The 14,765-nt window shown below is 42.7% G+C and overlaps 1 protein-coding gene across 1 annotated transcript in view; it reads left to right on the top strand.

Annotated features, from left to right (window-relative positions):
* The window catches only part of plpp2b (phospholipid phosphatase 2b), a 15,378-nt gene extending 2,783 nt beyond the window's left edge, over window positions 1-12,595 (top strand). Inside the window, exons 2-6 of the mRNA XM_068320212.1 lie at window positions 7,011-7,162; window positions 7,310-7,572; window positions 7,674-7,731; window positions 8,780-8,956; window positions 9,912-12,595. Of these exons, the coding sequence (XP_068176313.1) occupies window positions 7,011-7,162; window positions 7,310-7,572; window positions 7,674-7,731; window positions 8,780-8,956; window positions 9,912-10,070 (809 nt within the window). The 3' untranslated portion in view covers window positions 10,071-12,595. The remainder of the gene's footprint in view (window positions 1-7,010; window positions 7,163-7,309; window positions 7,573-7,673; window positions 7,732-8,779; window positions 8,957-9,911) is intronic.
* The last annotated feature ends 2,170 nt before the right edge of the window (window positions 12,596-14,765 follow it).

The raw sequence follows: 14,765 nt of genomic DNA on the forward strand, positions 1-14,765 counted from the left end.
GTTATTCCTGGCCCGTCGCCAGCGAGTATTTTCCACTCACTGCCGAAGCAATTTCTTTATCTTTACTGCCTTTACCTCTGACTCATCTTTTGTTCTGAAATTCAAAGGCTAAATACGAGCAGATACAGTCTGACCTCGACCTGCTCCTGTTAGACAACATGATAACTGAAGCTCTTTATGGAGGAATCTCAGTCAAAATGGCTGCAAAGAGCCAAGGAGCAGTTCGCTGATACCTTAAACACAGTCTGTTGTGTTATGTGTCTGGTTAATAGCAAAGAAACAGACTAAGAGACGTCTGAGATGTGTTTGCATTTCACATCACTGCTGCTCTCTCTGTGTTTTTTTTTTTTTTAATGTTTGCTGTTCATTATTTTCTCTTGTGTTCCTTTCCCTCGCTCCTCTTCTGTCTGTGCAGGACTTCGCTCAGCACAAATAGATGGTGGGTGTTGGCTGAGAGCTCAGAGAGGAAAGACTAGATTTCACCTCTCCCTGCTCTGTTTGTATTCATAGGTGCAGCTCTGCAGGTGTAGCAGCCGGAGGAGCAACCCGTCTCACATTTCTGCATGAGCTGGTGCTGCTGCAGGCGACATGAGCGGCAGCACGCTTGTGTCAAGTGGACAAATACATAACGCGTCACTAAATTGCTGTGAGGCAAGTTGTCCATGAGGCACGTGAAGGCTCACTTTGTGTTTTTTTTCCAATTTGTACGCTCTTTGCTGTACTTTTTCCTGTAATATCAGAAGTCATTGAAATGTTTTTTTTGTTTGTTGGGACACATACGGCCCACAAAGATGACACAAGATGGTAGCGATTCACGTTGGGACTGCAGCAGCAGCGTTTTACGGAAGCTGGGGTTCAGTTGTGTTGAAAAGACCAAATTTTCCCCGAGTTCCTCAGAGAACGGTAGCAAAGAGACTCAACGGGAATCATCTTCCCCTGGAGAACTCCGTCATGGAAACTGGAGCTTGTTTTTACAAAGAGGAACATCCCTCTGAGAAATATGAACTGGGTGTATTTCACTTTCTTCTGTTTTTGTTTTTCTAAATATCTTTTTTTTATATTCTTTTCATCAGATAGGCCTGAGAATCAAACAGGAAGCTTTTTATTGTGGTTATTTTTTTAAAATTAGAACATGTAAGTTTTGATTCCAGACTGATTGAAACATAGATGTTGTTCTAGTGATAGTTGTTATAATTTTACAACAATACTGAGGTGGAAACAGGGATACTTTCAACATAAAACAGAGACTTCCTTCTTTTTTGTCTCCAGGGGCACATACAGCATTCAAAAATGTCTTTATAAGGTAGGTTAGGAAAATGGTAGTAAAGCTCCTGCCATTATTCTTATCAGTTAATTCAGAGTGAAAGTATGCATGGGGGAGTGAGTCTGACGGAGTAAGGCCGGGGGAAGAACCAATGGGCAAATCTGATGGCGAAAGTTTGGAAAAATATGGTCCTAATTTTAAGAATTGATAAGATTACAAGTGTGATGTAAAAGCTGAGCACATCAGCGATCACTGGATATTTGTCAGTCATTTGTGTACTTAAATTTGGTTCTGGTTTCATTTAAACCAATGTGGCTAACTCTTCAGATCTCAGCCAACTCAGACTCTGATTACTAATCCAGGTTTACCCCCCCACCCAGTTTCCTTTAACGCTGCTTGGAGCTAAGCATGCGTAAATGATGCACAAAGAGAGAGACAGTGGGATTAAAAATAAAGAATGGGCAGCAGTAGCAGCGGGATTTGGTGTGACTGGTGAAGTTGGGCGTTCCTTATGTGAATTAGAATTCCAGAGGTTGTAGGCTCAGCACATACCTTCCACATTAGTCAGTCCAGCACAGGGTGAGACAGTCAAAGAGGGAGAGCTTAGTTGTTTTGTTAATGCAAGCCATCTCATAAAGCTCTGAAACATCACCCGTGTTGATGTACTGAAGGGCTTTGGTTTAACGCTGTCATCTCATGACATGTTTGATTTGGAGGGAGGAAATAAAAGAGCAGGGAAGGAAAAGAGGTGGAAAGTTTGACTCCGGTGCAAAGTTCTCATCCACCGGTGAAGGAGATGAGAGCTGCAGGCAGATTGATTTAAACGACTTGAAGAAGGATGGAATATAAAAGAGGTTAAGTAATGTGTTAGCAACGAGAAGAAGCTGAAAACAGAAAGATTTTTGTGAGCAGGGCAGAGAAACGCAGGAAGAAGAGACTCCGTCAGCGACCTTCAGGGTGAAGAGACCAGGAAGGAGACTGGAAGAAATTAGATGCAGGAGCTGACGTTCCAGCTGTGACCCTGGAAACTTTTATACCAAACAGGGCAGCCCAGGGGCATGAGAACACGCCTCACACACACCACACACAGGCACGACATGCCTGGTTAATAATCAAAACCCAGACTATGGGTTTAAAAGTAAGGAGAATAATTGTACGTCCACATGGTTTTGCAGGTGCGGCGGGTTTTTGTCACAGAAACCAGGCCAAGGAGGTGTGGGGTACTCTCAGACTACTTACAGATGATGATGGTAGTTTAAGTCCAGGTGTCAGACTTTATTTATTGGGATGGCAAACAGAACTGGATAGAATAAAGACAAGGAAAACTGAAGTCATAGAGAGAGAGAGAGAGGCAGGAAGAGGATGTTAAGAGCTTTGAATCCTGACCCCAGAGGACGGTTGCGGTCCAAATGGCCGAGCTAATTGCATATCTTCTGGCTAAATAAAGCACAAACCCATTGAGGCCCATTATATTCACGACAGAAGCAGAATTGTGTGGGAAGGATGCTGTGATGAGGAGCGTGACGGGCGGAAAGATGGAGCTGCAGAGAGAATGAATGAATGACTTTGACCGGATGAAACAGAATGGAGGATGTGAATCAGAGCTGGTAAAAGAATGAGGGTACACCTCTGCTGACACTGGCATCTTTGTCCGTCGTGTCCGTGTTCAAACTTGTGACGCACAATCGACGGATCCACAGTTCTTAGTTGCTGTCATACCCAGTTCAGCTGTAAAGTACGCATACGCTCGACCAGCTGAGCTAAACTCATACCAAAAGGAGTTTAAATGAGCCTTAAACTCCTAGAAATTGAAGCAAAGCGTCTAAAGTGAGCCTTTCTCCCTCTGAGACAGCAGAGCTGAAGTTTTGCATCCTGTGACTCCAAATAGGCAGATTTTTTGACTGGCAGCGGGAGATTAGCCTCCTGGCCGCATTCCAAACTGGCAGCTTTTCCCTCCCCTCCATCCATAGAAGCAGGTGTCTTGAAAACTCTCCCGTTTCCTGAATAACCACCTTCACCCCCTCCATTGACGTCTGAGTTTAGCTCCAGTCGGAGACACTGCCCGGCCTTTGTGGAGGCAGCTCTGGAGCTGCGTCGGTTTTGGGTTGTGAGGTTGTCTCGTGGTATTCTGGAGACTTATTTTGTCTGCTGTTGGCTCTATTTTTGTGTGTGTGTTTGTTCGTGTGTGTGTGTGTGTGTGTGTGTGTGTGTGTGTGTGTGTGTGTGCTTTTCAAAAGAGACTGGTTTGTCCATGTTGTGCACAGAGGCACAGCTCATAAGACACGCCTTAGGATCTACATGTGTTCTGTCCATGACTGCCTGCGTTCCAGACCGTTTACATCTTTTTATTTGAGTGCTTTTATTTTCTTCCAGGTTTATAATTCATGACTAACAAGTGACAGGCCAGTCAGTGCTTCATTTATGAATAAAGAAATGAAAATATAATACTTATTTTACAAGCCAGCGGAGAGTTGTTTGAGTCCAGGTGCCCTGATTCCACTCGGCCCATTAAGTCTGTGGCAAATGGCAAACTCCAAGTTTGGTTAGGAGGATTTGAAAAGCACAAAAACAAATATGTATATAATGTTGATGTCAATGCAACAGCTATTCATCTTCATGGGAATGTGTAAGGTAGAAGAAGGTAGTATATTTCATCAGCTGCTGGCACTTCACTTTGAAGCTTCTCGCCTAATTTTCCTGCTGCTCTTCTGTGATTAATAACCCAGCTCTGGCAAGTGTTAAAAGCTCCATAAAACACTTCGTAGTTACAACAATATGTGACTCCAATGTAGAATTAATTATGTCGTTCTGCCACCTTAAAGTCCCATTTTGTAGAGAAACATTCCCCAGAGGTCCAGTCTGATCTTACAAAAAAATCTTTCAAACTTGCTTTTAGAATCTCTGTAAATTTTCAGTCAAACCCTCCTTTGGTTTCGTTTTAAGCTACAATTTTTCTTTGTTTCTGGTGACGTGCTTGATGCAAACATTCCAAACTGTGAAAACAGTCGATACCGTCTAATCAGAAACATGACCCCATGTTTTAACAGGAAGCTAAGATTCAGTTCAGCTTTGAAGATGCATCTGGATGGTCATTGAATGAAGCAATTCTGATATTTCAAGAATCAAGACATTTATCTTAGGCCTTTTGTGCTTTACTGTATCCTGTATCCAGCTAAAGGTAGGATACAGGATACATATGTACAAACTGACACCAAAATACCCCCCCCCACACACACACACACACACCGAGCCTGTGACAGGATGTTAGTCTAATACAAGAGACCATTTACTGTGCCGTTGTGACAAACAGGATTTTGGCTTGGAGGAAAAATACTGCATTTTCTGTAATACTCAAAGCGACTTTGGCCACTTCTTGGCACGGCCGTCAGACAAGTAAACATTCTTTCAGGTGGCGTCTGGTGGCCGGCAGGAAGCGGCCGAGCTGGGACAGGTGTCGTTCAGCTGCCGCTGCTCGGAAAAAGATGAGGATGTGGAGGATGGAGTCGACTCCTCCAACAGCTGCTCAGCGCTTGTTTGTTAGCAGTATTACTCCATGAGTTGGTTTAAGCAACACTTCTATTTTTCTTTTTTTTTGGCTGTTTGCTCATGCACTTCCTGGCAGAGAGGTGGATGAAATGATGGCCATCAGTAGTGTGGATATTGAATAGAAATCTGAAACTTGCTACATGGCAAATCTGGAAATAATGGAGACAAGGTTATGAAGAAAGTTCAATCAATCAATCAATCTTAAATTTAACAAATTAACACTCTATTGCAATTCTACGTCTGCTTGGCCAGCGAGACTTTTTGTCTTTATTCTCTTTGTGGAACAAAGGGATGTGTGTGTAGTTCACATGTGTCTAAATGCCGCAAAAGGAGGAGAACTGATTTTTCGTGAAATTTTGCAGACCAGTGGGAACAGAAATTTATCGGTTAGTAAGTTATTACTGATCCAGACAGGGAGGCGGACATAAGAAAATATTTCTTCATTTCTAAAGCATCATTATATTTGGGTTTTTTTCATAATGTGTTAGGAAATCACGAGTTAATTATGATGCTGTTTATGATGTTTATTTACAACAGGGTAAAAAGTGGAACAGATCCCATTAATAAACTGGATCTGCTAGAAAAGAATATGTCTGATCTTTATTTAACCACTATTTAATGAGACCCAGACAGACGTCTGTTTTATGAGCTGAAATTTTCAAATCATCAGAACTTCATTAACGTTTTTTTTCTCTCCAGCCTTCACATTCCTCTCTCTTTTGGATTTATTAAACACGACACAGGTTTTTGTGTCGAGTGTCAGTATTCAGTCATCTACAGCAGACTGTTATTCCGTCTCCGTCCTGATCCACCAGCCGGTTGTGTATTTTCTTTCATAACCTCCGTCTTCAGAGTGTGGACTCTCATCAGCGAGTCCCGCTGGACGTCCTACTGGACTCATGTCCGCTGCGAGAATGGGAGGGGTGCACTTCTCATTTACACAGGAATGTAATACTATTGGTGAGAGCTCATTTCAAGCATGTGCTGTTTTCCTTACGTTCAGTATGAGGCCGTATGGCATTTCCATCGTGGCCCCGGGACGGCCTGTTACGGATGGTGGTATTGGATATCAGGGTGGAGAATGCATTCCTCCGCAGGGCCGCGACTCACATCCCACAAACTGTTTACACCAAATATGAAATGTTAAAGACAATAACGCATGCTCCTTGTGAACTACAAGCAGACAAGGCTGTGGAGTCGTTTCCACTTGAGAAACAAAGCGTTGGATTTTAATCAACATAAAACTTGGATTGAAATGATATATCAGGCATATTCAGTTTTACCTAGGTCCCATCTCACCCATAATCCAAGCTATGAAATGCTCACCATTGTATGCTTAAAAAAAGAGCAAAAAGTTAAGGACACGGTCAGTGACTTTGCATTCCACTGGAGAAAAGTTCCACAGCAGCCTCTCAAACTACTCTGAGGGTCGTCCTTTTCCCTGCCGCTGTCTAGTCACCCAAACAGTCACAGTTTGTCAAAATCTGCCTTCAACACCAGATATGACGTGACTGTGAGGGCAGTAAGAGCTTCTGCAAAATCCATTAGAGCCCGAACTTCTCCATTAGCCCGTTTGTCAGAGCATCTTTGTGTGGAAGAGATAAACAGAGGAATCATTTTAGACATGGATGTTTCAAAGCATCCCAAGGATTGGTGCGCTCTGAGCCTCGGGCATCTATATTTGGCCTTATTTGGCTGTGTGTGTTTGTGTGTGTGTGTGTGTGTGCCGTATTTGTGCACACTTTTGCAAACTCTTGTGTCTACTTGGATATGCATGTGATGTGTGATTTTTACACCCCCTCCCCCACATACCTGAGTGCACCATGAATACTATTTTGCGCTATTTATTTTTGTAATCCCTTGCTGTGTGTTTCCACCCTGACATTTCAGAGCCAAATGTTTTTCTCTCCTTGTGGGTTGTTTTCACGATTGTGATTTTAGTCCTCGAGGGTCCGGAGGGGGAAGAGAAACAATTTGGCTATCTGAACAAAAACATTTCCCTTCCCCTGCTTTGAATATGATGTCATGTCTGCAGACCTGCTGAGAGAGATGAATGTGTTATTCCAAAACATTTCTCATGAGTTTTTTTTGTCCATTAACCTTCTTTTCTGGTCTGAAAGGTGTAACGGCAGCGACCAAACATCATGTGAATACATTCTTATTTGACCGCGTGGTTATTTCTCTGGTCTGTTCACCACAGCTGCACTGCCCTTCATCGTTATGAACATCATCTTCAAGCCGTATGAACGAGGGGTTTACTGCGACGACGAGAGCATCATGTACCCCATAAAACCAGACACCATCACCCACGGCCTGCTGGCCGCCGTCACCATCTCCTGCACTGTCGTCATTGTAAGTTTCAGCCAGAGGATCAGCTTTTAAATAAGCAGCTCTAAATATATGTAACAACATCCTATCTGCTGTGTACTAAATGAACTGTAGGATTTAAGCAAAGATTTGATGAATAAACGCTCCTGACTCCTCGTCTTCCTCTCTCAGATCTCCACTGGAGAGGCTTATCTGGTCTACAGCAAGAAGATTTACTCTAATTCTGAATTCAACCAGTACGTCGCTGCGCTCTACAAAGTGGTGGGAACCTTCCTGTTCGGAGCCGCCGTTAGCCAATCGCTAACCGACCTGGCCAAGTTCACAATAGGACGCCCGAGACCTCATTTCATGGCCGTGTGTGCCCCCAAGGTGTGTGTGGGATACATGCAGAAGATCAACTGCACCGGCGCCCCCCTGGACGTCACGGAGTCCAGGTAGGAGGAATAAGTCAGCGGGAAAGTCCGTTACATTTTACATGATCGTACAACAAAACTCTGTTGTGTGAGAATCACATTTGATTATTTCTCTTCTCCAGGTTGTCCTTCTACTCCGGTCATTCCTCCTTTGGAATGTACTGCATGCTCTTCCTAGCAGTAAGTGCAGCACTGGAGCACATGACGCCTAATTCTAAAAACAGTTTAAATCCACAGTCCACAAATGGACTCCTCTGATAACCAGCTTTATAAATCTGGACCCCGAGCTCATGCATTAATTGCGGAGAAGTAGAAAAGGCTTAGAGAGGTGCCTCGTGCCAGTGGACTTAAAAGGACATGGCATGGGTTCTGAGGCAGGATGTGTACTCAGAGAAGTGATCTGGAAGTCTCTGCTGGATTCCTCCCAGCGGCGATGACAGCAGTGTTTGTGCTGTCTTCTGTCTCCCGGTCCCATCCAGTTCATTACCCTTGGCTTCGTCTCCTTGTGTTTAAAGCCAGGCACAAGAAAAATAGCACTGTTGCTCAAAGACAGTTTGACAGGAAAGACAGACTATCTCAACTGAGTGTCCAGGAAATACTGGAGACGAATGGAGTGAAGCTGAGATGAAGCCTGTGTCCTGCAGTCAATATGTGGCTGCAGATGATGTCAGTTATCACACCTAAAGACGAAGATTTAGCAATTCCAGTTTCATTTTATTCTACATCTGCTCTTCCAGAGCGGGCACCATTAGAGGAATTTTCATAATACTTTAGTTTTGAATACAATCTAAAGCTATAACAGCCACATTTTTTCCCGTTAGACACAAACTCATGGCCTAAATTTGTTCCTGGGGTTAGCATCTATTTCCATCTATTTGTCTCTAGCAGGATGAGTTATGTAATAAAGCAAATACAGTTAGTCTTTGCAAAACTACACTGCTCTGGCCATGTTGCATTATATTTAAATGATGTGATGCATATTGCTCTGCATTTTCTCATATTTTTTCGTTGTTGTCCCACCTTTAATGAGATTTGAATCAATTATAAGGAATAATTCAGGCCTTTTTAATTGTTAAAACAAGTTTATATGAACAAAATGAAAGAATCCTTGTCTAAACTGTCTCTTTTCTCTCTTTTCTGCCATCGACCCACACTCCTATCCACTACCTTATGCTCTTTCTCTCTCTCTCTCTCTCTCTCTCTCCACTTCCTCTGTTTCTCCCTCCAGCTTTATGTGCAGGCAAGATTGGTGGCGAAGTGGGCCAGACTCCTCCGGCCCACCATCCAGTTCTTCCTGGTGGTCTTTGCAGTGTATGTGGGTTACACCCGAGTCTCTGATTACAAGCACCACTGGAGCGACGTGCTGGTGGGGCTGCTGCAGGGAGCGCTTGTTGCTGTACTCAATGTGAGTCAAGGGAGCCACTGTGAAGTTCCTACATGATATTTCCATGTTTGGTTTAGTTTTATTCATTGGACACCTCATAAAGTAAAGGGACATTAATGTTTGTACCAGAATGTTTGCGATTTTATTCTGAGAAATCCCATGATGGCATCAGCTCTCATTATAAAAATGAGTAACCATGAGAAATTCTGCTCATTAATCCTCTATAAAGTAGCTGCAGCTTTCAACCTGATGACATCTTAACTTTGGTTCTCACTCTTGTGGTTTCTGGCTTGAAGAAAACCAAACATAGGTGGGACTCACCAGATCAGGAGGGTTATTATGTCATTAAAACCTTTCTGTTAGAGATATGCCCGTCGTTTTTCATCCTCATGGTAAAAAGGATCGTACGCAGGAAGCATGAGAGGATAGTGACCGCATGGCAGCGTTACTTTACACAAACCCACCTGCTTAAACTAGCGTGTTCTCAGCCCATAGCCCCCCCCCCCACCTCATCCAGCTGGACCTCTTTATTGTTTGGCCACCTCCCTGATTTCAGTGGCCACTGTCAACACTGTCTTATGGAAATTCTTGAGTGGACAAGTGTGTGTCAGTACATGCATGTCTGTCTGTGAAACACACACACGCACACACACACACACACACACACACACACACACACACACACACACACACGTATAATTAATTGTGAAGTCAGCCCCCGCCTTTGGCCTTCACAGTTCTGTCTGCAATTAGAGACCCTCCTGGGCATGGTGTTTTACGAGCTGCAGGGGCTGAGCCTGTTCTGTGTGTTACGTCCAGTTGTGTGTGTGAGAATCACTTAGCAGCTGTGCACAGACCTGTCCAGAGATTTTTAACCAAATTTTCCAGTCCAGCCCTGACCGCCGTGGCATCATGCTCATAGTGCAATCTTCTGTAAATGACCAACTACAAACCGCTCTCTTCCTTTCCTCTGCAGGTGCGCTTTGTGTCAGACTTCTTCAAGAAGCGTCCTCCTCGCTGTGCCAAGCCAGAAACGGCTGAAAGTGAAGGACCGGAGAGGAAGCCCAGCCTGCAGATTGCAGATGCTGAGCGGGGTAACCATTACAATTACAACCACAGTCCAGGCCCGGTGTGACAGGGAAGGACACTAGAGACAGAAGCTGCAGCCTGCAGACCCCCAGCCTGAGTGATGGGGTCCAACTTCCTGTCTTTTATCTTTTGTTGTGCAGTGAACCATGTGTGGGTTATCCACTGTCCTGAGTGTCGGCTGCCAGCTACAGACTGTTGATGCTACGTGAGAAGACCTATGAGAATGAAACGTTAAAGTTCAGGGTGCCGACATGAGTTCTATGTATTTGTTTGAAAAGAGTAGGACTTGGGATCTGGTCTATAGTTTGCAGCCTTCATGCCTCCATCTCACGCTGTTTGGCTCAACCACTCACACACAACCCATTCCCCAACCACTGGACTGACAGAGGGGACTTGCACCCCCATAGGTGCTTGAGCCCCCGCTCAAAGACACAATGATGACCTTCTTGTCTACATTAAGAGCAAGTTGAAGTTCTAGTTTCTAATTAAATCATTTTTAAGCAACATTATATGCTGAAAGCAGGACCCATAGAAGCCAAACCTGCAGCATAAAAGGTATGATTCAGCTGTTCTACATTGATGATTCGTAAGTGACTGGTTCAGATTTACAGATGGATGTAAAACCACCTGTTAGAAAACTCTAGTGATCTGAGCAGGAACATGTCTGTTCTCAGTGGGATTGGAAGTACCAACAGCTCTCTGTTTTAAAGTTATTATCAGATAAGTCAAATCTGTATGTAGAGGACCAAAGCTCTATATGAGAGAATTGTAGAGAGAGGAAAACACAGACAAGAATGTTTAAAGATTTTGGTAAAAGCCTTTTATGTTTTTTCATATATGTATATATTTGATTAGTTTCATTTTGGTGCACCTTAAACAAGCCACACTCTAGAATGGTGTTGCAAATCACAGAAATCTATTGGAGAGGCAACAAGTTCACAGTAGACAAGTCAGGTTTCTCCACGTGAATGTTATTCTGTCGACAAAAATGCTTACAAACTAAAAAGCTGCTTTTAAAAAAAATATCTATTAAGTTAAATAACACTTAGCAACAAAGATGTTGAGATCAGCTGACAAGCTCTCCAAACAGGTTTGTGGAGAGGCATTAAAAAAAAAAAAAAGATTCATAAGGGGAGAAGGAGGCTTTGTGGGGCCAGTTTGAGTCGGAGTGGAATGCAGCTCACAGAAATGACTGTCATGACGCGTCGCTGCTGATGTTTGTCCTGTTGACTCATCCCTGTGGTACCGTGTGTCAGAGCCTGGATTAAGGAGGGGATGTTGATGGCAGACCTTCTGTCCCTACTGGATCAGATTAACCCCCCAACAGTAGTGATGCTTCTCTAAAACGTTTAATGGTGAATGATTAGTTCCCCCTGTGTGAAATGGACTGCAGAGTAGACGTCGTTGTTGCAGACAGCTTTGACTCTTGTGTCATACCACTAATAGATTACCAATCAGATTTTTTATAAAAAAAATTTCCCTTTGTATTTTCTACTTTTTTTTGTGATTTCTTGTTTATTATTTCTTTATTACAAATGATAATCAAAGGACAACCATTTTGAAAATGGCATTTAATTTATTTTAAATACTAAATATATAATACGTTTTTTTAAATTTACACTTACAAAGTTTTAGATAACAGAATTGTTGTTTGTATTTTTGTGCAATCACCCCCTGCTTGCCACTATGAGCCACAAATGCTGTATATTCTAAGAGTCTTGATGCCTGTACATGTTGGTGTGTTATTATGCTGCGTGAACAGAAAGGCTTCAGCCCCCACCTTCTGGTACCGCTGGCTGTCGGAGTCACCACACAAACTCTTCCATTTCCAGGTCCAAACATAAGCCAGATGCCTCGGTGGGGCTTTCAAGGGGGCCTTCGTAATGATTAAAGGTTACGGACCCTGTGTTTTTGACGCTAATAAAACTGTCCCCTTCCCACTTCAAAGATCCAGCTGGATCCTTTCCCCTTTCCATTGCTGATAGATGGGGGTTAATTTGAGAATAAAGTCTTCTGTACAGACCTTGGACAGCGTGAAGACCCCTGGAGAACTGATGATAGATCAGACAGACCACAGAGTTGATACGGACGGAGAGGAAGATGAAGAGACTCTCACCTGGTAATGATTGTAAAGTTGAGCCGAGACTGGAGAGAGGCTTGGTACCTTTGGGTTGGAGGGGCAAACAGTGGACCTCATGCCCAGGGGTCTTCTACACATTTAAAACAGATTTGTAACACAAAACAGCTGGAGCTGGTTGTGATGAAGTGCCGTGTGAGCCCCTCGGTCACCAGCCTGCATCTAAATTATTTCTGCCCCACAGACTAATAGTACAGCAGTGGGCAAGGATGTAAACGTCACATGTTCGATGCCCCTCCAGCTTCATGGACACCAAGGTTGTTGGACGATGTGGCTGCATCTGTTATATTATGCCTTATAATATTAGTACCTTAAAGTGGACACTGGTTGGTCAGTCTCCTGGTCACATGTCAGGTCATGATGTGATTCATGTCTGCTTTTTATGAATTGATTTTATCTGAGCAAAAGAGTTTTAAATAAAGTTCTAATCCACATTCAGTCGTATTCTTTTGATTCAATGTTTGATTTTATGTTGGGATGCTAAGCATAACGTGGTGATGTTTGCCCTCTAAGGTCACTGATAGTCGATTATATTTCATTTGAAATACTGCATCAGGTTTTCAGGATGTTCCTGCTGAGGCCATTAATCATTATTACAACCAAAGTTTCATTGCATTCATGCGAAATAATCGTTTCTATAAGCTAGTCATGTTTTAGGAATTTAATTGTTATTTAATGTTGAACTGACCATCTGCTCTTAGATTAAAAGAATACAACTAGAACATTTCACAGAACAAAAGTCTTTTCTTTTGTAATTTAGTAGAACTGACACAACAGAAGCTTTGTTTTCTCTTGACATTTTACGTTAGGTGCTTTTTGTTTCAGTGAATGGAGATTTCAGTCATGTCAGCCAACCATTACTTATTAATCAGCCCTCCTTCAGACCGTTAACCTTGAAGTATGTCTTTGCGAAAGTGAGATACAAAATGAACTGAAAAGTTCTAAGAAAGGTTGAGACAGATTTATGCCGTAACGTAAAGGGCACCTGGTTTGAGCTCTACTGCTCCAACATTCTGCAGTTCTACTTCTGGAGACCTGCTGACTGATTCATGACATGATTTTCTCTTGGGTTTTTTTTTTTTTCTTTAAACGTGTAATTGAAACCAAGCGCTAAAGACTCAGGAGGGGTTAATCAAGGTTTCCCTGCTTAAAATGGTACATCCAAGTTGGAGAATGGAACACTCCACAAAAACAAACATATTTATCACAGCATAAGACATTCGACCCATGGGGGAGCGTTTGTGAGAGTTTCGCTGGCAGAAGTATTGAAAGCCATTGTCGCGCCTCATTTAAAATCATATTACTCACACTCATGTTGTGAAAGTTATGCATGCGTGGGAGTTATTTTTCACTGCGGTTTCAAAAACAACTGGGGATGGAAAACATTAGCATTTATTTATTTTAAAAAAAACTGCTTGGCCTTTTAGCTTCTTCAGACAGATTTATAGTGGTTACCGGTAAGTGCACAGCTTTGTCAGTCATTACTCCAGAGATGTGCGTTAAACCCCCGTTGAATACATATAGCCTGAAGGTGAATTTATGCTCAACATATTAATAATGGGAACCAGGTCTTCTGATGTCCACATGTCATAAGCAGTAAGGCGTTGGCTATCTGCAGTGTAGTTCAAGACAATCACAGCGTTCCTGCACGGACTAAGAAAATACCTGATTCTGATTTTTTCAAACCGTCTCAAATCATGAATGGTCTGTGAGTGATCCCAGCCCCGATGAGAAGTGGCTCTCGAGATGAGCGGTTTGGGGAAAACCTCAGCACTGGAAGCAGTAAAGCATGACAGGAAGGCCTCGGCTGCCAGTATTTTGACGCTGCGGTACACTGTAGAGAATGTTATAGACTCGACCATTCAGCCCACTCTGGTCAGCGTCCCTCTGGTGCCGCTGCCAGACAACCTCCAGCTAAAATTTCAGTGTTAAAAAACAAGACGAAGATATTAATGAGATTCTGGGGTCCTTTAAGCTGATATCTTCAAATAATCAATATTTATAAAAAGAAAGTTTGTTTCACTTTTGCTAAAATCTTATTATTATTATTATTATTATTATTATTATTATTATTATTATTAGACTAGACCCTGTTTAGTAACTTGATGAGATTAGATCAATGCAATGTCAGAATTAAAGTTGTCCTCACATGTTCAGACATTCGTAGGATCAGCGGCGCTGCAGAGAGCCGTTACTGCCGTTACTTTCTCGTGACGCGAGCCGTTGGACACATTTTTAGCTTGGCGTTGTATTCTAGCAATTAAAATGCCTCCAGAAGCGAGCTGCTATTCTCTGCTGTTTTTCTCTTTCTACAGTAACTGGTCCACCAGTTCCACTGCCAACAACCTTTTCATTTCCATACAAAACACTGACACAGGCACACACAGACATTGATAATGTTGTTATTGTATTTTAACCAGCCAATGGGATGACCTTGTGCTATTTTATAATAACCCCGCTACACCTCGTCTCATGGAGAGAGTGCTCTAACCTTCACGTAACGAATGGAAATGTTTTCTGATATCTTAGTCACTTTGCAAAAGCAGCGATTTCTACATTTGTGTTCTATTGTCATTTAGACAATGTGTGTATTCACATCAACAG

This window comes from Antennarius striatus, chromosome 7 (genome assembly GCF_040054535.1).
Source record: "Antennarius striatus isolate MH-2024 chromosome 7, ASM4005453v1, whole genome shotgun sequence".
Taxonomy (NCBI): Eukaryota; Metazoa; Chordata; class Actinopteri; order Lophiiformes; family Antennariidae; genus Antennarius; species Antennarius striatus.